Source organism: Coregonus clupeaformis, chromosome 17 (assembly GCF_020615455.1).
Source record: "Coregonus clupeaformis isolate EN_2021a chromosome 17, ASM2061545v1, whole genome shotgun sequence".
In the NCBI taxonomy this organism is placed as follows: domain Eukaryota; kingdom Metazoa; phylum Chordata; class Actinopteri; order Salmoniformes; family Salmonidae; genus Coregonus; species Coregonus clupeaformis.
In genome coordinates, this window is record NC_059208.1 from 72,206,245 (window position 1) to 72,229,652 (window position 23,408).

The following is a 23,408-nucleotide window of genomic DNA, read 5'->3' on the forward strand; positions in this document are numbered from 1 at the left end:
GACCTCCTCCCTATAGGCTGTCTCATCGTTGTCGGTGATCAGGTCTACCACCGTTGTGTAGTCGGCAAACTTAATGATAGTGCTGGAGTCGTGCTTGGCTATGCAGTCGTGGGTGAACAGGGAGTACAGGAGGGGACTAAGCACACACCCCTGAAGGGCCCCTGTGTTGAGGATCAGCGTGGCAGATATGTTGTTGCCTACCCTTACCACGTAGGTGTTCCTTTTGTCCAAGTGGGAAAGGGCAGTGTGGAGTGCAATAGAGATTGCGTCCTCTGTGGATCTGTTGAGGCGGTATGCGAATTGGAGTGGGTCTAGGGTTTCTGTGATGATGGTGTTGATGTGAGCCATGACCAGCCTTTCAAAGCACTTCATGGCTACAGATGTGAGTGCTACGGGTCAGTAGTCATTTGGGCAGGTTACCTTGGTGTTCTCGGGCACAGGGAATATGGTGGACTATGGTGGTCTGCTTGAAACATGTAGGTATTACAGACTGGGTCAGGGACAGGTTGAAAATGTCAGTGAAGACACTTGCCAGTTGGTCAGCACATGCTCTGAGTACACGTCCTGGTAATGTGAGTTATAGATCTGTCATTCTCATTGAAAGCAAGTCTAAGAAGCGGTAGATCTGTTCTATGTGCGCTATTTCGATGCTTCCTGTTCTTATGTTTAGTTTTTGCATTTTTACTTTTAGTTTTGTACACCAGCTTCAAAAAGCTGAAAATACAATATTATTGAAAATATATTTCACAGTGGTTTAGATGTTAAAATTATTCTCTACATTGCTTGTTTTGTCACATAAACTGAAATTAGGTGAACTATTAGAATTTTAGCATCCAGGAAAAGGCGGAGCGATTTCTGCATATTGCACCTTTAAGGCAAAAACTAAAGTAGGCTGGATGGGTGGGCGTATACCGCGAAAGTCTCGCAACCCAATGGTTGCGCATTCAAATCTCATCAAGGACAACTTTAGCATTTAAACTAATTAGCAACTTTACAACTACGTACTACTTTTTAGCTACTTAGCATGTTAGCTAACCCTTCCCCTAACTCTTTAACCTAACTCATAACCTTAACCCCTAGCCTAGCTAACGTTAGCCACCTAGCTAATGTTAGCATTAACCACCCAGCTAACATTAGCAACAACAAATTGGAATCTGTAACATATCATACGTTTTGCAAATTCATAACATATCATACGAATTGTAATTTGTAGGATTTCATATGAAATGGATGATGGACATCCACAAATTAATACATAACATACTAAACCTAACATATACTAATTGGAGTGTCCCGGATTTACATGTACTATGTTACGTCTACCCCTGAGTCCAGGTTGGTTATAGAGGTCCTTTACCTTTGTCAATGACATCAGAGTTGAGCATGTGAGAGAAGTGGGTGCTTATGCCGCATTCACATGGTAGTCGGAAATAGGAAACTCGGAAATGTCCTACTTGCTGATTCGTTGAAAGCAGCATGTGTATAACTACAACCAGTTAGCAAGTTGGAAATATCAGAGTTTCCTAGTTCCGACTAGCATGTGAAAGCGGCATAAGCATCCACCCACCCATTAGAGATGATAGAAGGGTTTCCCAGGAATTACCAGTTGGAGGGCCGTTCAAATGTATTTTTCCAATCATATGTTAAATACCACCTTCCCACTTGGTTGTGAACGCAGCTGAATCCCCCCTGGCAACAATAAACTCCTCCTTGTTTCACCGTGCTGGGATGTGGCTTCTACCGCCCCCATGACAGCGTGTTGAAAAGAGGGATGTCCACAGTAGCATTGAAATCCAGGTACAATATAATGTAGTTTAGGGAAGTTCAATCAGTAAGGCTGGTCTGAATGCTTGAGTTAACTTAACACAGTAAGCATAATATAATTCACATAATTTCCTATTCTATATGCATAGTGGGAATGTACATGTTAGAGGTTACAAACATTATCATCATCAGCATAGAGCCCCACAGTGGTGGTGTCATAATACCGATAAAAGCTAGCGGTCAAACAGGGAAATGGTTCCAATCATTCATTTTTCTCATAGGGGATTTTAGAAACACTTAAAATAAGTGCTGTGTTTCGTGTAGGCTTACCCTGGCGTGACGTTTTGATAACCATGGAATCTCTCTCAGACAAGGTAACTTTTATGGATATTATGACTCACACTGTGGTACTCTATAGTGTCATATCTCTCCTCCCGCTTAATGTCATGCGCCGTTCACGTGCTAGTCAGAACTAGGAAACTCTGACATTTTCGACTTGCTATCTGGATGAACACGGCAAGTATATAGCTACAACTAATTAGCAAGTTGAACATTTATGAGTTTCCTAGTTCTGACTAGCAAGTGAATGCGGCATCATTCACCTACACTAAACAATTTCTGTATGGACCTCGCTTTGTGCACAGGGGCATTGTTATGCTGAAACAGGAAAGGGCATTCGCCAAACTGTTGCCACAAAGTTGGAAGCACAGAATCGTCTAGAATATAACTGTATGCTGTGAAAAACAGCCCCAGACCATTATTCCTCCTCCACTAATCTTTACAGTTGGCACTATGCATTGGGGCAGGTAGCGTTCTCCTGGCATCTGCCAAACCCAGATTCGTCCGTCGGACTGCCAAATGGTGAAGCGTGATTCATCACCCCAAAGAACGCGTTTCCACTGCTCCAGAGTCCAATGGCGATGATCTTTACACCACTCCAGCAAACGCTTGGCATTGCACATGGTGATCTTAGGTTTGTGTGCGGCTGCTCGGCCATGGAAACTCATTTCATGAAGCTCCCGATGAACAGTTCTTGTGCTGATATTGCTTCCAGAGGCAGTTTGGAACTCGGTAGTGAGTGATGCAACCGCGCTTCAGCACTCAGCGGTTCCGTTCTGTGAGCTTGTGTGGCCTACCACTTCATGGCTGAGCCGTTGTTGCTCCTTGACGTATCAACTACACAATAACAGCACTTACAGTTGACCGGGGCAGCTAGAGCAGGGCAGAAATTGGACGAACTGACTTGTTGGAAAGGTGGATTCCTATGACGGTGCCACATTAAAAGTCACTGAGCTCTTCAGTAAGGCCATTCTACTGCCAATGTTTGTCTATGGAGATTGCATTGCTGTGTGCTCGATTTTATACACCTGTCAGCAACGGGTGTGGCTGAAATAGCCGAATCCACTAATTTGAAAGGGTGTCCACATACCTTTGTATATATAGTGAATTTACCTTTTAACCTATGAGCACGCCACAATAATGCACATTCCTCACACTTACTGTTTAATCTATGGACTCACCCGAGCAATTCTAACCAATTCTAACATAGCCTATTTATAAGTCAAACGTACCCATGTTCTCTTACTTGCTGTGTTACAGCAAAAGTTACTGACAACTCATCCACATCGTGTCGTTCATTTACACTGAACAAAAATATAAACGCAACATGCAACAACTTCAAAGATTTTACTGAGTTACAGTTCATATAAGGAAATCAGTCAATTAAAATGAATTCATTAGGCCCTAATCTATGGTTTTCACATGACTGGGAATACAGATATGCATATGTTGGTCACAGATATTGTACCTTAAAAAAAATAGGGGTGTGGATCAGAAACCAGTAAGTATCTGGTGTGACCACCATTTGCCTCATGCAGCGCAACACATCTCCTTCGCATAGTTGATCAGGCTGTTGATTGTGGCCTGTGGAATGTTGTCCCACTCCTCATCAATGGCTGTGCGAAGTTGCTGGATATTGGCGGAAACTGGAACACGCTGTTGTACACGTCGATCCAGAGCATCCCAAACATGCTTAATGGGTGACATGTCTGGTGAGTATGCAGGCCATGGAAGAACTGGGACATTTTCAGCTTCCAGGAATTGTGTACAGATCCTTGCAACATGGGGCTGTGCATTATCATGCTGAAACATGAGGTAGTGGTAGCGGATGAATAGCATGACAATGGGCCTCAGGATCCCCTCACGGTATCTCTGTGCATTCAAATTGCCATCAATAAAATGCAATTGTGTCTGTTGTCCGTAGCTTATGCCTGCCCATACCATAACCCCACCGCCACCATGGGGCACTCTGTTCACAACATTGACATCAGAAAACCGCTCGCCCACACAACGCCATCTGCCCGGTACAGTTGAAACCGGTATTCATCTGTGAAAAGCACACTTCTCCAGCATGCCAGTGGCCATCGAAGGTGAGAATTTACCCACTGAAGTCAGTTACGACGTCAAACTGCAGTCAGGTCAAGACCCTGGTGAGGACGACGAGCACACAAATGAGCTTCCCTGAGAAGGTTTCTGACAATTTGTGCAGAATTTCTTCTGTTGTGCAAACACACAGTTTCATCAGCTGTCCGGGTGGCTGTTCTCAGATGACCCCGCAGGTGAAGAAGCCGGATGTGGAGGTCCTGGGCTGGCGTGGTTATATGTGGTCTGCGGTTGTGAGGCCAGTTGAACGTACTGCCAAATTCTCTAAAACGACGTTAGAAATGAACATTACATTCTCTAGCAACAGCTCTGGTGGACATTCCCGCAGTCAGCATGCCAATTGCACGCTTCCTCAAAACTTGAGATATCTGTGGCAATGTGTTGTGTGACAAAACCGCACAGCTTTAAGCAGCCTTTTATTGTCCCCAGCACAAGGTGCACCTGTGTAATGATTATGCGGTTTAATCAGCTTCTTCATATGCCACATCTGTCAGGTGGATGGATTTTCTTGGCAAAGGAGAAATGCTCCCCAACAGGGATGTAAACAAATTAGTGTACAAAATTGGAGAGATAAGCTTTTTGTGCGTTTGGCAAATTTCTGTGATTTGTTTTTCAGCTCATTAAACATGGGACTTCACATGTTGCGTTTATATATTTTTTCATTAAACATTATCATGCCTTTGCCTATTGTGGCAATTGTGTAGCCTACCTCACAACGCCATACACGCTGCCAGAGAAAATGTTAGTTAATTTAGGTCAGCCTCATTTCACTATCATCTGCGTATTTTAGAATTTATGGTCGCCGAGCTGATAACTGTAGGCTATTCAAAAAGTGGAAATATTTGCGCCAAATTGATGCAAGTGGTGGACCTCGGCTACTAGGACAGATCACTGTTGTCCTCCATATTTCAATTAGCCGGGAATAGCTTACAACTCCCAGCTCAATCAAGCACAAGGCTACAGGCTACTTGCCCAGCTGACATTTGACATTTAAGTGTTACTGTAGCACGGTGGGATAGGCACAAATCTGTTGATGTTAGGGCCAGCAAAAATGTAGGTGGGCCATAATTTGGGCACTTACAGTGCTTTTGGAAAGTATTCAGACCCCTTGACTTTTTCCACATGTTGTTACGTTACAGTCTTATTCTAAAATGGATTAAATAGTTTTTTTCCCTCATCAATCTACACACAATAGCCCATAATGACAAAGCAAAAACTTTTTTGGGATTAAAAATAAGAAACAGAAATACCTTATTTACATAAGTATTCAGACCCTTTGCTATGAGACTCCAATTGAGCTCAGATGTATCCTGTTTCCATTGATCATCCTTGAGATGTTTCGACAACTTGATTGGAGTCCACCTGTGGTGAATTCAATTGATTGGACAATATTTGGAAAGGCACACACCTGTCTATATAAGGTCCCACAGTTGACAGTGCATGTCAGAGCAAAAACCAAGCCATGAGGTCGAAGGAATTGTCCGTAGAGCTCCGAGACAGGATTGTGTCGAGGCCCAGATCTGGGGAAAGGTACCAAAAAATGTCTGCAGCATTGAAGGTCCCCAAGAACACAGTGGCCTCCATCATTCTTAAATGGAAGATGTTTGGAATCACCAAGACTCTTCCTAGAGCTGGCCACCCGGCCAAACTGAGCAATCGGGGAGAAGTGTCTTGGTCAGGGAGGTGACCAAGAACCTGATGGCCACTTTGACAGAGCTCCAGAGTTCCTCTGTGGCGATGGGAGAACCTTCCAGAAGGACAACCATCTCTGCAGCACTCCACCAATCAGGCCTTTATGGTAGAGTGGCCAGACAGAAGCCACTCCTCAGTAAAAGGCACATGACAGCCCACTTGGGAGTTTGCCAAAAGGCAGCTACAGGACTCGCAGACCATGAGAAACAAGATTCTCTGGTCTGATGAAACCAAGATTGAACTCTTTGGCCTGAATGCCAAGTGTCACGTCTGGCACCATCCCTACGGTGAAGCATGGTGGTGGCAGCATCATGCTGTGGGGATGTTTTTTAGCGGCAGGGACTGGGAGACTAATCAGGATCGAGGGGAAGATGAACAGAGCAAATTACAGCGAGATCATTGATGAAAACCTGCTCCAGAGCGCTCAGGACCTCAGACTAGGGCGAAGGTTCACCTTCCAACAGAACAACGACCTTAAGCACACAGCCAAGACAACGCAGGAGTGGCTTCGGGACAAGTCTCTGAATGTCCTTCAGTGGCCCAGCCAGAGCCCGGACTTGAACCCGATCGATTATCTCTGGAGAGACCTGAAAATAGCTGTGCAGCGACGCTCCCCATCCAACCTGACAGAGCTTGAGAGGATCTGCAGAGAAGAATGGGAGAAACTCCCCAAAAACACGTGTGCCAAGCTTGTAGCGTCATACCCAAGAAGACTTGAGGCTGTAATCGCTGCCAAAGGTGCTTCAACAAAGTACTGAGTAAAGGGTCTGAATACTTGTGTAAATGTGCAACATTTCTAAAAACCTGTTTTTGCTTTGTCATAATGGGGTATTGTGTGTAGATTGATGATGGAAAAAATCAATTTAATCAGTTTTAGAATAAGGCTGTAGAAGTCAAGGGGTCTGAATACTTTCCAAATGCACTGTAAATCATCATTAAATTATCATAACAGCATAGCCTACCCTACACCCTACTGTAATCGATTGCACACAACCAACCATCAAACGTGATATCACATTACAGACCAAATAGTCTTGTAGGCATACGTAAATCCATGACTCTTGCATTTAAAGATGCACTATGTAGAAATCGCGCCACCATTTCCTTGTTGCTAAAAGTGTAATAGTTTGCCTAATTTTAGTTTATGTAACAAAACAAGCAGTCATTGTGTATTGAATCATTGTACCATCAAAATCGCTGTAAAATATATTTTCCATAACCAAAAATATAGTATTTTCAGCTATTTGAAGCTGGTGTACAAAACCAAAAATAAAAAACACACAAGCAAAACTTAAGAACGGGAAGCATAGAAATAGCGCACATAGAACAGATCTACTGCTTCTTAGACTTGCTTTCAATGAGAATGAAAAATCTATAACTAACATTTCTATGTGAATTTGGTCAGGTCGCCCAAAAAGTTACATATTGTAGCTTTAACATGCGGCTCACATAGACCTACACATAATAAACCATAGGCCTATAATTAATAGACTATGAGACTAGAACATAATGAACTGATATAACAGTAATGTTTACATTTTAGTTATTTAGCAGACGCTCTTATCCAGAGCGACTTACAGTTAGTGAGTGCATACATTTTCATACTGGCCCCCGGTGGGAATCGAACCTACAACCCTGGCGTTGCAAGCGCCATGCTCTACCAACTGAGCTTTTTCTTTATTTTTACTATTTTCTACATTGTAGAATAATAGTGAAGACATCAAAACTATGAAATAACACATATGGAATCATGTAGTAACCAAAAAAGTGTTACACAAATCAAAATATATTTTAGATTTTAGATTCTTCAAAGTAGCCACCCTTTGCCTTGATGACAGCTTTGCACACTCTTGGCATTCTCTCAACCAGCTTCACCTGGAATGCTTTTCCAACAGTCTTGAAGGAGTTCCCACATATGCTGAGCATTTGTCGGTTGCTTTTCCTTCACTCCGACTCATCCCTAACCATCTCAATTGGGTTGAGGTCGGGGGATTGTGGAGGCCAGGTCATCTGATGTAGCACTCTATCACTCTCCTTCTTTTTAAAATAGCCCTTACACAGCCTGGAGGTGTGTTGGGTCATTGTCCTGTTGAAAAACAAATGATTGTCCCACTAAGCCCAAGCCAGATGGGATGGCGTATCGCTGCAGAATGCTGTGGTAGCCATGCTGGTTAAGTGTGCCTTGAATTCTAAATAAATCACAGACAGTGTCACCAGCAAAGCACCCCCACACCATAACACCTTCTCCTCCATGCTTTACGGTGGGAAATACACATGTGGAGATCATCCGTTCACCCACACCGCGTCTCACAAAGACACGGTGGTTGGAACCAAAAATCTCAAATTTGGACTCCAGACCAAAGGACCGGTCTAATGTCCATTGCTTGTGTTTCTTGGCCCAAGTGGGTCTCTTCTTCTTATTTGTGTCCTTTAGTAGTGTTTTCTTGCAGCAATTCGACCATGAAGGCCTGATTCACACAGTCCCCTCTGAACAGTTGATGTTGAGATGTGTCTGTGACTTGAACTCTGTGAAGCATTTATTTGGGCTGCAATTTCTGAGGCTGGTAACTCTAATGAACTTATCCTCTGCAGCAGAGTTAACTCTGTGTCTTCCATTTCTGTGGTGGTCCTCATGAGAGCCAGTTTCATCATAGCGCTTGATGGTTTTTGCGACTGCACAAAGTTCTTGAAATGTTCCATATTGACTGACCTTCATGTCTTAAAGTAATGATGGACTGTCGTTTCTCTTTGCTTATTTGAGCTGTTCTTGCCATAATATGGACTTGGTCTTTTAACAAATAGGGCTATCTTTTGTATACCCCCCCTACCTTGTCACAACACAACTGATTGGCTCAAATGCATTAAGAAGGAAAGAAATTCCACAAATTAACTTTTAAGAAGGCACACCTATTAATTGAAATGCATTCCAGGTGACTACCTCATGAAGCTGGTTGAGAGAATGCCAAGAGTGTGCAAAGCTGTCATCAAGGCAAAGGGTGGCTATTTGAAGAATCTCAAATATAAAATAACAATGACAATGACCCAACACACCTCCAGGCTGTGTAAGGGCTATTTTAAAAAGAAGGAGAGTGATAGAGTGCTACATCAGATGACCTGGCCTCCACAATCCCCCGACCTCAACCCAATTGAGATGGTTAGGGATGAGTCGGAGTGAAGGAAAAGCAACCGACAAATGCTCAGCATATGTGGGAACTCCTTCAAGACTGTTGGAAAAGCATTCCAGGTGAAGCTGGTTGAGAGAATGCCAAGAGTGTGCAAAGCTGTCATCAAGGCAAAGGGTGGCTACTTTGAAGAATCTAAAATCTAAAATATATTTTGATTTGTGTAACACTTTTTTGGTTACTACATGATTCCATATGTGTTATTTCATAGTTTTGATGTCTTCACTATTATTCTACAATGTAAAAAATAGTACCAATAAAGAAAAACCCTTGAATGAGTAGGTGTGTCCAAACCTTTGACTGTAGTGTATATTTTATTTTACTGGACTGATGGCCTACATCTGATGGTCTGAGGGGAGGGAGGGAGCAGCGGTGAGGCTCCACTCTCCCTCCATCCACTGAGAAAAGGGGACACAGTCTTCCAGCTGATGGTGAATCTCAAGTCGCACTGCATTATTTCTGCCTCATGCACCAATTCATGTTGTTACTCCTATGACCAGAGAAAGTGAAATATTCCACGATATAAAAAAATATACAAGCCACTAACAATAACCAAGCAAGCTTATCAGAATACTCTTTCATTGTCACTGCAGTGCTGGTTGTAGCGTGAGTGGAAGTAGGGTGAACGTGCATTTTATGCCTTATAAAACAGGACAAATATAAGCGTCCCCTATTTGACTTATGACCTCAGCAGAGGGATAGAGTGCAAGTTGAAGTGGAGAAGCGTGTTTCATGATTTCTAAAAGTGTTTAATAAAAACAGTGTTTTAGTGCTGATCATTGTCTTTGAGTGTAGTGAAACTGTCTTTAGGCCCTAGATTAGATCGGTGATTGATAGAGAGGGGGAGGCCCTCATGACGAATACACTGACATCAAATAACTTCGCAAATGCTCCAACATCCTCTTCTATACACGGTCCCTAGAAAAATCTGAACAGTGAGCTTTGTTTGGCCATTACCTTTTTTTGCTAGCCAAGTTGGCTAGCAGTGGTGGAAAAAGTACCCAATTGTCATACTTGAGTAAAAGTAAAGATACCTTAATAGAAAATGACTCAAGTAAAAGTCACCCAGTAAAATCCTACTTGAGTAAAAGTATTTGGTTTTAAATATACTTAAGTATCAAAAGTAAATGTAATTGCTAAAATATACTTAAGTACCAAAACTAAAAGTATAAATCATTTCAAATTCCTTATATTAAGCAAACCAGACGTTTTTTTAAATTTACGGATAGCCAGGGGCACGCTCCAACACTCAGACATAATTTACAAACTAAGCATGTGTTTAGTGAGTCTGCCAGATCAGAGGCAGTATGGATGACCAGGGATGTTCTCTTGATAAGTGTGTGAATTAGACCATTTTCCTGTCCTGCTAAGCATTCAAAATGTAACGACTACCTTTGGGCATCAGGGAAAATGTATGGAGTAAAAAGTACATAATTTCTTTAGGACTGTAGTGAAGTAAAAGTATAAAGTTCTCAAAAAAATAAATAGTAAAGTACAGATACCAAAAAAAAACTACTTAAGTAGTTCTTTCAAGTATTTTTACTTAAGTACTTTACATCACTATTGGCTAGTGAATCTTAGCTAGCTTGCTAACGGTGAGTAGCCTACACAGTGATAGCTGTTTACTGCACATGATACCAGTGAGAAGTGACATGCCAGAACTCGCCCATTATTTTGAAATTGAAAAGCTGCATTTCTGGGGGGGACAATTCGGGTTAATATTCAAAGATAATTCAAATTCATTACATAGGCCTAAATTAAATTGATTATATTTACAGCACTAGACTTTATGTAAGATGTCCTTGAGTGTTCTAAATGGCATCTGCCTAATAAAATGTATTATTATTGGGCTCCCGAGTGGCGCAGCGGTCTAAGGCACTGCATCTCAGTGCTTGAGGCGTCACTACAGACCCCCTGCTTTGATTCCAGGCTGTATCACAACCGGCCGTGATTGGGAGTCCCATAGGGCGGTGCACAATTGGCCCAGCGTCGTCCGGGTTTGGCCGGTGTAGGCCGTCATTGTAAATAAGAATTTGTTCTTAACCGACTTGCCTAGTTAAATAAAGGTATAATTATTTATTTTTATATATCCCTTTCGTTTTCATTTTAGTCATTTAGCAGACTCTCTTATCCAGAGTGACTTACAGTTAGTGCATTCATCTTACAATAGCTAGGTGGGACAACCACATATCACAGGCGTAGTAAGTACACTTTCCTTCAATAAGTAGCGATCAGCAAAGTCAGAGCTAGAAAGGGGGGGGGTCAAGTGCAAGAGGTAGGGTTTCAGGTGCTTTCGGAAGATGGGCAGGGACTCTGCTGTCCTAGAAAGGGGGGGAAGGTGGTTCCACCATTGTGGTGCCAGCACAGAGAAGAGCTTGGACTGGGCTGAGCGGGAGCTGCCCTCCTGTAGGAGTGGTAGGACCAAGAGACCAGAGGTGGCAGAACGGAGTGCTCGGTTTGGGGTGTACTGCTTGCTATGAATTCTATCTGATGGTGTATGCATGTTTAGGCCAGTGCTTAACTTGGACTGAAATAGGTGCCAGTACTCATTCTGGGTGACAGTACCAGTTATATTTAGGTGCAGGAACTCCTCAATACTTTTGAGCTAATATTCTATAGGAGGAGCAATAACTCAGTTCTGGTGAGCTCCTGCCCAAGTCAAGTCCTGTGCTTAGGTAAAAAGACAAATAATGTACCGTTGGGAACACTGACAAGTAGAGCTCAATCTGATTGGGTGGGCTACTTTTGTTTCTCATTACTGCATGGCACGTCCCTGGCATTTTGATCCACTCAATCATGCTGCCACTTCTAGCTGTCATCCCATGTTAATATAATTTAATTCACCTCAGCTCTCAGATCTGGATGGATTATTGTAAATGCACGCTTACGTATAGCCTCCGAGGCATTTCTCGGGGCACACTTAATAGGCTAATGGGTTTCTTTACATTTGGGATTCCTAAATCACTATCATAAATATTTAGACTCACTTGGCCTGTTTGGTAAACAATATGTTGTGTTGTGTCATAAACTTTATTTAGCAGGAAGTGCACAGAGATATATCCCAATCTTTTCTCTACAGGTGCAGAGGCGCATAGGCTATCTATCTGATGGCATTCATAGTTACCCATTGTCACATTCTTTCTTAACGGTCTGCATGCAATGCATTGGCCTAGTGATTATCTTATAGCTCATTGGTGTTACATGAATAATCAGGCATAGTCTCTTGATAGGCCTTGTATTCACAATGTTCAATACAACTTCAATCACAACAATTATATTTCCATGTTGAGTGCAAAAGCTAAAAGCTAGCCAGATGGATAACTACAACACTTGAACTTGGAACATCCGTTTCTACATTTCCTGACACTCCATTGCTGGCAAACATGGATCAGTATTGTATAGTAATCAGTAAAACATGTATCCTAAAGTCTGTAGGCAGTCATTCAGATTTCACATTATAATGTTGGCCTACATGCATAATTGTAGCCTACTTTGTAATATCACTTCCATTATATGAAATGATTATTCAGTGATGAAAGTAATGTTTTCATCCATTCTTAATGAGCTCAGTAGATCTATGACTGCCTAACTCATCACCCTAGGCGTTTCATTCATTGTCATAAACAAACGTTTTTCTACAACAATTTTGACGTTAGGTCAGTCCTTGCAATCACAGTTCCATCTTGTATAATGGTTATATTCTCCTCCCAGTAGCAAGTGGCAGGGTGGTCATCGACTGGAATATATCAATTCTGAATTGTGGTTTTCAGCTTCTAGTTATGGTTGCCTGTAGCCCATTAATGATAATTTCACAGTTTGTGTGGTCATTCCAATAATTCTGTTCATGGTTACAGGTGGTTTCGAATGTCTAATTATTCATTTTGTTAGACAGTTTATCCGGGTTTTACTACGGATTCTTATCATCCATGTACTTTTGGGCGATTATCAGGTTAGGTAGTCTGCAGGCCTTTGCCCTACCTTACTGATAAACTGTAAATCTATAGTGGGGCAAATTATTTCAATTTATGCTCCGACGTGCCTCGCAAGTAAAAGGCTACAACAGTTGTTACCAACAGGTCGATCGCAATCTCCAAGCTAAAAAAAACTAAGATAAAGCCAAAGACAGTACAGTTGGTTTACAAACTCTGTGATAAAGCCTTGCGTTCCTTTTTCTTCATTTCTTTTGCGCTGTTGACGGTAGGTGCACTTGATTCAGCAGCCCTAGCGCCGGGAAGGAAAAGTAGGCTACAATTATTGATGTAGGCCAACATTATAATGTAATCAAGTGCACTATGCCGACAGACTTTAGGATACATGTACTTGTTATTACTCATATTCTCTCAGCCCTCAGACGAGGTTGTTTCACTCCATATTTATGTTCTCTCGATGCGGTCTTATTCCTGGTTCCATATGGTTTACATCTTTTCTTGGGCCTTTTGTTCCTTCCCGCAACGTATGTTTGGCTCGTCTGGTTTTCCACACTTCTAGTTACTACCTTAACTCTCAAGCACTCTAACAGGTTCTGCTGCACTATCATTATAGCTTGCAAAATTGTTTTGTTGGTTCAATTTATTTCTGAGAAAGAGGTATATGTTGTTCAAAATCTTGAATGTAAGGGGGTACAGGTAATTTGAGATAGTTGGTACATAACGGTTAAACAATAGATCTTGTAAATTAGGAAAATATCATTTCTATGTGAAGGGTACAATTAATTTGTTCAACATTATGACCATTTACCTCAAGAGATGGTATACAAAGTGGTGTAGACATGTTTTTTTCTACCAGTGTGAAAACAGATCTAGGAAGTATAACATCAAATTGCTTCCAGTCACAAACACAATTATATTTTAGAAATCCTCATACAAAAATCAATTCCCCCTATTATCTATCAGAATCAACCATATCCCCTTATCCATCCATTCTTTGTAGTGCTGAGATTTCTTTTCTAAACATCTGATTTTCTAAATGGATGATTATGTTTAGACAGTTTCCAGTAGAGTAAAACATGTTGGTTAAAAGACAGCTTAAAAGGCTTAAAATTCAGAATAGTAAAGTCACAGCGCAAAACAAAATCTATACCTAAAATATAACCTCAATTTAAAGGTGACATTCTGAACTGTCGCCTCATATTAATCTTAAATACAAAATGCTGGAATATAGAGCCAAAAACGTCAATCTTAGCCTCAGTGTCCAAATACATCTGGTGAGGGCTGTATGCATCTTGTCAAGCTCTCCATTTGTGTTAAGAATATAAAGACCAAAAAGTGGAAACAATGTTGCTGGTAGGAAGTAAAACTGAAACGTGTCACTGCCTTGACTCACATTGAGCCTATTTGACATCTCTTTCTGTTGTCCATTGAAGGTTTTCAAAAACTTTTCAAGGAACTATCAGTCTTGTACCTGCTGACAGACATGATCTCACGCAAAGATCGGAAGCAGTTGTTTGTGTACTTCTCCAATGTACCAGCCTCCTATAGAGAGAAAAAGAGAGCAAGCGAGAGAGAAAATTAAGCCAAATAGCAACAACAGGTTGAGTTGAGTACAACTTAGCGAATATTCAAATGTTACGTAATTATATTGCAATATTTGCTAAAAAAAAAAGCTAACCTGGCACAGTCGGGGCAGCATTGATGAAAGGTAGTTGAACCCCATTGGCTCCTGGCTATACCATATGCTATCACTGGTGATGACCATCTTCTTAGGATGGAGGTAGAGGGCGGTGGCATCTGACGGGATCTTGCTCAGATACTTCTCCAAGGAGGCGACCGGACAGAGGTGACTACCAGGGTTCTCAAACATGATTCCACAGCGATTAGGCCCGTTCTTCTCTTCTGCATCTTTGTTGTTCGGTCTTTCTTCGTTGGAAATCATCGTTGCATATTTTGCTCCGTTTTCATCGTACTTTATTACAAACGACTGTGGCGTTAGCCGCCTATTGCCCTCCTTTCCTCTGGGGCCAAAGTGTACCTGGATATCGAACCACACTTTGTTCACTAGTCCTCTGGGTGTGTAAGGGCTTAGCACAGTAGAGTTTTGAAGAATCTCAAGGTCTTGTGCTTTAATCACCTTAGGATGGGTAGTTTTGTCCCTGCCCTCTCGTCTGATTTTCTTTAGTACCCCAATAAATACATTATTAGAGGAGGTAAACTCACTGTCCTTCATCAAGCACCAGGCTCTGCTAAGGGGAGGGAGGTTAATGAATCTGTTCACGCCAGCCCGGATTCCGATATAGCTTGGGATGCAATACTCCCCACCTTTACCCCTTCGAACAGAACAGTAAAAATCTCGCAAGAGGACATTCATTTCGGATTTCTCAATGGTTGAGAAATCCACTAGCATCTGTTTCTCTGCCAGCCAGTCCTTGAAGCAGTTTATAGCCCACAATGTTTGCTTGTTGGTTGCTTGTACAATACTGCTCTTTTCTAATTGATCTAATACTTCAGTGTCTACCTCTGCATGTCTTGACACCGTGGGCCTGTCCGTCTCCATGTTCAGCCACTCTTCTATGAACAGATCAAATTAATCAAATGTTATGTTTGCAAATTCATCCATGGGATAACTGTGACAACGTTTTGTTAAGGCGTCAGCATGCTTCAGTTCGGCTGGCGAACCGAACGAGTGTGCTCACATAATCCCTTAAAAAGACCCTTGCTTGAAAAACGAGAAAACACGGCAATAGTACCGTTTGTCCATTTTGAGAAGCCGTAGCCAGTATACGCTTCCTCAAAACAGTCAGAATGAATCTAAAATAACTCAAGAAATCTGTCATTAATTTAGACGTTTTTTAGTCGCACAATTTTACATCTAACTAAGATGTTTGGTGCAGTATTTCTTAATGAAAAGATTTGCATCAAAACGAGTCGTCTCTCGTTGAATGACAAAAAAAAAATACTTCATTGAAGAATCCCTACTGTTGACCAATCACCGAAGGGGCGTAGACTTTGGCTTCGAACTTCGGCTTGCCTTAAGAAAATAAAAATGTGTGCCCGAACAGCCGGAAAAAAAACTCACCGAAGTCCAAAACGAACAAAAACATCACAAAATGTCATCATGCACAAACTCTTCCGAACTGTTTTGGCTGGGAAGCATGCTGACGCCTTTACAATGTTGCAGAACGTAAATAATGCACACAGTGATACCTTTTAGAGTGAAAGTGATGAGGTAGCCATGAGGCTATTCCATATTAAATCAATTACCTTCGTGTTGTTCTAGTTGATCTAATACTTCAGTGTCTACCTCTGCATGTCTTGACACCGTGGGCCTGTCCGTATCCATGTTCAGCCACTCTTCTATGAACAGATCAAATTAATCAAATGTTATGTTTGCAAATTCATCTATTGGGTAGCCGTTACAATGTTAGTTACAATGTTACAGAATGTAAATAATTCACAGTGATACCAAAGATACTTTTAACTAACCCAAGATTCTTCATCTGCGTCGTTTACAATGAGAGAAAATGAAGCACAGTGGGCAGAACAAGCAAGGAGATGGGCAGAGCTAAGCATGAGCTAGCAAGATACTATTGGCGTATTTTAGCATGTATTTGGATATTTCCATTAGGGAAGTGTGTGTGCTTAAGAACTCAATTCGCCCTTGGACTTCTAAACAACATTTTTAGAAACTTTGGCAAAGCGTCAAGTCTGTGTGGGTAAGTTGAGCCAAAGGGGTAAGTTGAGCCACCCTTGTTTCTAGGAAACCATATATATATATATATATATTTTTTTATAACCAAATATTTAGGAAGAGGTCATCATTTCATGGAGTCTGTCATAGCCGCAAGAAGTAGCGGTGCTGTAGCACCCCACTGAAAAATCGGAATAATAATAATAAATAAAAAATATATTAATACAAATAAAAGGTTTAAAAAATAAATGTGTGCACTGGCCCTTTACTAGTCCTGTATTAGCAGATCGACATAGCCGTCTGTAGTGCGTGCAAAAAAAATTCTGCGCTCAACAAACTGAATGTTCTTCTCACCATATTTGGTGGTGAGTGGAAGTTCTAAACGGATGCTTCAGATTTATACCACCAGTGACGTATCTGGGTTTCCCCTTTTGTCTGTGGTGATACTTTTGAGAGTGAAAGTGATGAAGTAGCCATGAGGTTATTCCATATCAAATTAATCACCTTTTTTATTGAAATTAAACTTTCTATACATGCTCTTGGTAGAAATGATGAGGATGTGAATCTTGGACCTGAATGACCAACCATTTTGGGGATAGAGCTGCTCAGTTGTCCCATTTTGGACCCCTCACTATCATGAAATACCCATATCTCTGTCACTAATAAAGACAATACGTTTGTTTTTAATATTATTTGAAAGCTTATAAACAGGATCATAAAACGATTTAATATTATTTGTTAATGAAAATTTCAATTTTATAATCTACATGTCAATGCTATATGATAGCAAATTATTGATACAATCCTTATTTTATGTTTCAGCTCCATTTATAGTTTTAATAGAAGAATCCACTCAAAAACGTTTAGTTATTTTTTTTCTTCATTAGTGCACTGTTGATACAGTTCCAAAATGTTTTGCTTGTCAGCAATCAAGTTTTAAGGATATAGCACTTCAAGATGCAAAGTGTATTGTGCCACATCATCATGATGCGTTCTGCAACATATGATGCATTTTGCATCATCATGACAATGTGGCACAATACAAAAATGTAGATTTTGATTGTACAGAACCTTAAGCCTAAGTAAGTTAATTGAAATATATCAGTTATACCGGTTGTCTTTATTCTCTTTTGTGCTTGAGTGGTTGCACCGTCTTCAGCTTCGATTAGATCTTCATCTGTGTGATAAATGGCACATGCGTGAGAACTGCAAATATACAATATGTTGTGAAACAGATAATTTTATATTTCAACATAAAGAGCCTCTTTCCTTATCCAGGACTAAAAAGCACTTTCATTAGAGATTCTCCATTGAGCATGCTTTTTAGGCCCGGACTACTCTGTCAGGGAAACCGGCTCCTAATGCTTACCTGTCCACATTTTTCTTTTTAGCCTTTGTATCTCTTGGTCCTGGGGCTCAGAGGAGTCAGAGGTTTCATCCATTGGTGTAGGGGTTTCCACGGGATTGTTTTGTGTGGAGGGTTTGTCTGACTGTATTGGTGTGGGGATTTTGGGCTGTATTGGTCTGGGAATTTTGGGCTGTATAGGTGTGGGGGTTCCGTTCATGCAGATGGATGTGGGGATGCCGTTCAGGCAGATGTATGTGGGGATTACGTCTAGCTTGGTTGGTGTGGAGGGTTTGCCTGGGTCTGTTGGTGTGGGGAGTCCGTCTAGCTCGGCTGGTGCAGGGGTTCCCACTGAAATAATTGGTGAAGGGGTTCCCACTGGATTGGTTGATGTGGAGTGTTTGGCTGGCTCTGTTAGTGTGGCGATTTTGTTCAGGCTGATGGATGTGGGGATTCCGTATAGCATATTTAGTGCAGGGGTTCCTGATGGAGCAATTGCTGTAGGAGTTCCCACTAGATTGGTTGGTGTAGGGATTCCCACTGGATTGGTTGGTGTGGAGGGTTTGCCTGGCTCTGTTGGTGTGGGGATTAGGTTAAGTCGTAATGATATGGGGATTCCGTCTCGCTTGGTTGGTGCAGGGGTTCCCACTGGATTGATTGTTGTAGGGGTTCCATCTACCTCGTCTGGTGCAGGGGTCCCGTCTGGCTCTGGAGACACTGGGGAGCACTGGCATTGGGACTCAGTGCCGAGTGTGACTGCATTATAAAGAATGATAGTTATTCAAATATCACTACAATGAGCATCAGAAGCTTTCATTTCCATGTCAAATACAGAATCATGAGGTACACTACCTAGAAACCCAAAGCTCACCTTCAAGCTTAACTACAGTGAGCTAATTACAAAACAAAACATAGAGAGCTGGAAAATACTGACTCTATGCATAAAAATCGTTTATATTTTCTTTCCTCTTCATTTTTAAAAACATTGGACTCATCATATTTGTAAAGCTCACTTGCAAAAGCCCAAGGAAAGTGGCAGCCTAGGCCTACTAATCTTTAAACATGAATACTGGGCTGTAAATGCCAGGGCATTAACGCACTGGCAATTAGGTTTCCCTGATAAATTGGACACTGATGCCCTCCTGTGGCTAAATATGGAAGTCAAGACCGCAACAAATTCCTATTTTCCAGCCATGCATTTCTCCAAACCAGAGTGCCCAAAACAAACTGACAGGCAATAACTTTGTTTTGAGAAATGTTTTTAAGGTGCCTGATACCTCTGTACACACCTCAATATGTTTTAACCATTATTTTGTTCCACCCAGGTCTGATAAGGTATTTGTTGAGTGGGGGGAGAAGGGACTGGCCACAATAGAACACATAGATAAACCATTTGCATAATTCAACCAGTTAAAGAACACATTTGAACTCTCTGATTCCCATTTCTTATGCTATCTACACATCAGACACTATGTCAAATGGAAGATTGAAAATGTTGAAACCCTCCCTGTACAACATTCCTTTTATGACCCGCTACAGTGCCCTCCCAACTCAAAACACCTCGTCTCACAATCTGTCTCCAACTATACAGAGGCCTCTACCAGTCACCCCAAGGATACCTATGGTAGCTAAAGAGTTAAATATTGAGAGCTCAGATGATATATGGGGAGAAGCCCTGTCTAGAAGTCACTCCTGTTCCATCAATGCCAGATATCAATTGATACAAAATAATGCATAGGCTTCAATACTCCAAAACCAAATTACATAGAATTTACCACCAGGTCTCCCCACAGTGTGACAGATGTAAAGCCTCAGAGGGTTCATTAAGTTATCTTTTTTGGCTCTGCCCCCTACTTAATGACTTTTGTGCGCTTTAAAAAAAAAATTATTCAAAGGTATATGGGAGGGCGATTGAACCTGACCCAGAACATGCTCTCTTCGGCAGCTAAGAGACTGTTTTAAAATCATCCTATGAGGAACAACAGGCTCTGATGTTTGGTATGGTGGATGCCCCCAAAAACATCTTCACAGAATGCAAGTCACCCACCCCCCCTTGCTTCCGGATGGCTATCAAAAATTATTCACATCATATAACATGGAAAATATTTGTTTTACATGATTAATTCCTTCAACAGATTTCTCTTTAAATGTATGTAAATTGTAAAGTATTTTGTCTGTAATGTCTTTTTCGTTATGTGTCGGATCCCAGTAAGACTAGTTGCCGCCATTGGCATCAGCTATTGGAGATCCTAATAAATCAAATCAAGATTTGGGGTCTGTTTCTGGATCTTCTGGATAGAGACTGATTATGAACGCTTACTGTTGTTGTAACTGTTATATTGTTGTCACTTAAAGGAAGGATTCACCGATTTTGAACATTATATCGTCATATTGCATCATATGATGTAAAATGTGTCATACTGGCTGTATGCTTGAATGGCGAATAGCTCAGATACACATGAATTTTTTTTATGACACCGGGAATCGATAGAACATCGCTCAAAGATGCACAAATACGATAAAACATTCAAAATGGGGGAATCTTTCCTCTAAGCAATATTCCACTTTATATGTCTGGCAGCTGTGTCTGACTTTGGTACTAAATTGTGAAAGAAAATCCTTTAAAAATAAAATATTTGAAAAAGAACAAAAAATGAAACATGAGGTACACTTACCATTCAGAAGACCTAAATAAATGTTTCTCAATGTTTCAATAGAGCCCGTTTCTTTTATGACTTCGGGGTGCGGGCAAAATGAATCCATATCGATATGTTTTGATCCCCTTCTCCTTTTTCCAAGCAGGAGAAGGGGGACAAATCCCAGAGTGTGTAATTTGTAGAGCTGAAATACAGATTCAGACATTCAGAATTACAGTAGTAGCTAGCCTCTAACTTGAATATATTTATATATATTGAATATATATATATTATTATTATTATTATTATTAACATTGTTATATGGGGAGGGGGAACACTTACCAATACTTTAGTGGAAGTTAATATCTGAGAGCTATTATTATAATGGTTGCAATCATTGTGTCCCCATTCGTAATCATACTTCTTCATTGCTTGTAACATCCTCTTCTCTGTTGGATGGTTGAAGAAACAACTGTTGCAGGTCTTACTAAACACTGTGGTTTGTGTCTGACACTGTATACACAGTGAGCCTGACATTTCATCCCTTTTAGAATCTGAAGAGAGAAATTACAAGCAGTTTAGTCATGCCTACTACCACAATTAGCTAGATAGTTAGCCATCTAGCTAACAAGCCAGGTAAATACTGCAAAAGGCAACACAGTGACTGGGCAGGGGGTTCTAACTCCAGTCCAGGGGAACGTTAGCTAACGTAGCTAGCAAAAATTAAACTACAAACTAGCTAGCGAGTTTGCAAGCTATTTGGTAGCTGGGCAGAGCACTGACATCCAACTGAACGAGGCGAAGTTACACATCACATAGGTCCTAGGATAGGATATCCTAATCAAATGTAAATAGAAAAAAGTTCAAACAAACGAAAATGCAGAAAAGACTGCTAGGAGCCAGCAACATTAGGCTTAGGTGTATATTCAGCAGTCACACACCGTAGCAAAACGTTTTGCAACGGGAAACGTTTTGCAACAAAAACTAGACTTTCTATTGGACGAATTCAAGTAGGACCCTCCAGTTTGGTTCCTTGTGAATACACCCCATGCTGCATCGCAACAAGGTCTTGTTTTGAACAGTTCTAGGTCTAGCAAACGCGCTCCGGTGGACAGATTAATAAAAATATGAATAATCGCTTATTTAGGTTGTAATTTTAAAGCTAGATGTTGTAAACGTTTCATAGTAGTACACATACGACCGTGCAATATGATGAATATAGTCACAGGTAAATGGGTGTCCCGACGCCATTTTTCTGTGACTATATTCTTGATATAGCACGGCCTCAGTCTTACTGCCCTTCTAAAATTGTTAGAACATGTATAAAACGCAACATAATAAATATTTCTTACCACCTCGAAATTAACATAGAGCTAGTTACTAGCTCAGAGATCTCCGAGTTGATTTTGCCCCTATACTGTTCTTTCTGAAATAATTCGAATTTTCTAAAGGTTTTCTGCCTGATGCTGCTACTGGTAGTAATAAAGAAATGACTTCCGGTTTTGTGCCTTCTTCTTCTTCTTCTTCTTCTTCTTCTTCAATGAGGTTTAACGGCGGTTGGCATCCAATTTGTTGCATTACCGCCACCTACTAGACTGGAGTACAACTCCCTTATATTTCCTTGAAAAATAAAATAAAACAAAGCAAAGAAATATCCTACCATCTAACACTACACTCACAACTTCAAAACTACTACTAATAATGAACCCCACCCTTCTCCACTATTTAAATATACTCACTCCTACCTCATGCCCTCAACCTGAAATGATGGGACATCACCACTTAACATCCCTGTAACTCTTCCGCTGTCAAGTTTCGCACACCCAAATATCTCTCTGCAGCTGCCACCACAACCTCAATTTTCTTCGATTTGCGTTCCATCCCTGCAGTACAATTAATAACCATTGCTATAAACGCTAAATCCCCAATCTTACTGAAACATATATCACTTGCTTGCCTATCCCACTGTACTGGTACATATCTCCTTCTCTCCCCGTGGATAGTCAGATTAATATAGGGTAAAATAGAGTAATGTGGGGTAACTAGCCCACCCAAAGAACAATGTCCAATTGCTGACACAAAAAAGCAAAGTTTGGTAAAAAATTAGGTATGTGGATGATGATAATGTTTTGGCAAACAAACTATGAAGGGAAGTAAGTAGCTACAGTTTACACTTTTGTTTTATATTTAATTCAATGTTTTTAGAAAAGGGGCGTTTTTTCCCAAGTCCCGGGGTAACTGCACCCCTCAGCCCGCCCTGGCCCCCCGAAGATTAGTATGTTATAATGTATTTTATACATTTTATTTAGAGATATTTTTTTAATGAATTCTTAAAAGCTCAAGTATAGGTATTACAAGCATTTCGCTACACCCGCAATAACATCTGCTAAATATGTGTATGTGACCAATACAATTTGATTTGATTTGATCTTATTTCAATTAAATAAATACAATATTGAAACAAAATGGCATTGCACATCTCACTATTAATATGCTCACTATGATGAGGTTTTGATTTAAGGTGCCTCTCGCACCAGATCATGTCCAAATCATCCTAAAGTATCTAAAAACAAATGACTGTATAAGTCAATTAAGTTACTTGTAGATGATTTGGACATTATTTGGACATGATTTGTAAAATGCTAATTTAGGTACCATTGACTTGCATTGGATTGAGAGAATGCCAAGAGTGTGCAAAGCTGTCATCAAGGCAAAGGGTGGCTA

The 23,408-nt window shown here is 40.9% G+C and overlaps 1 protein-coding gene across 1 annotated transcript; it reads right to left on the bottom strand.

The window, feature by feature from the left end:
• Window positions 1–12,301: 12,301 nt before the first annotated feature.
• LOC123492889 lies at window positions 12,302–22,164 on the bottom strand. The gene is made up of 8 exons (XM_045226523.1): window positions 22,037–22,164; window positions 21,027–21,238; window positions 20,724–20,889; window positions 18,073–18,804; window positions 17,815–17,880; window positions 16,277–16,369; window positions 14,688–15,583; window positions 12,302–14,551 (listed from the first exon to the last, which is right to left on the bottom strand). Exons 2-8 carry the CDS (start codon window positions 21,219–21,221, stop codon window positions 14,447–14,449), a joined length of 2,253 nt encoding a protein of 750 aa, XP_045082458.1. The 5' UTR covers window positions 21,222–21,238; window positions 22,037–22,164; the 3' UTR covers window positions 12,302–14,446.
• Window positions 22,165–23,408: the final 1,244 nt, after the last annotated feature.

Bases quoted from the DNA above. Each gene is read 5' to 3' on its own strand.
- LOC123492889 (XM_045226523.1), bottom strand. From the start codon at position 21,221: ATGTCAGGCTCACTGTGTATACAGTGTCAGACACAAACCACAGTGTTT. The intron at 20,890-21,026 runs GTAAGTGTTCCC...TCTGTATTTCAG, and splicing joins TAACTTCCACTAAAGTATTG to CTCTACAAATTACACACTCT. The intron at 15,584-16,276 runs GTAATTGATTTA...ATCTGTTCATAG, and splicing joins TCAACTAGAACAACACGAAG to AAGAGTGGCTGAACATGGAG.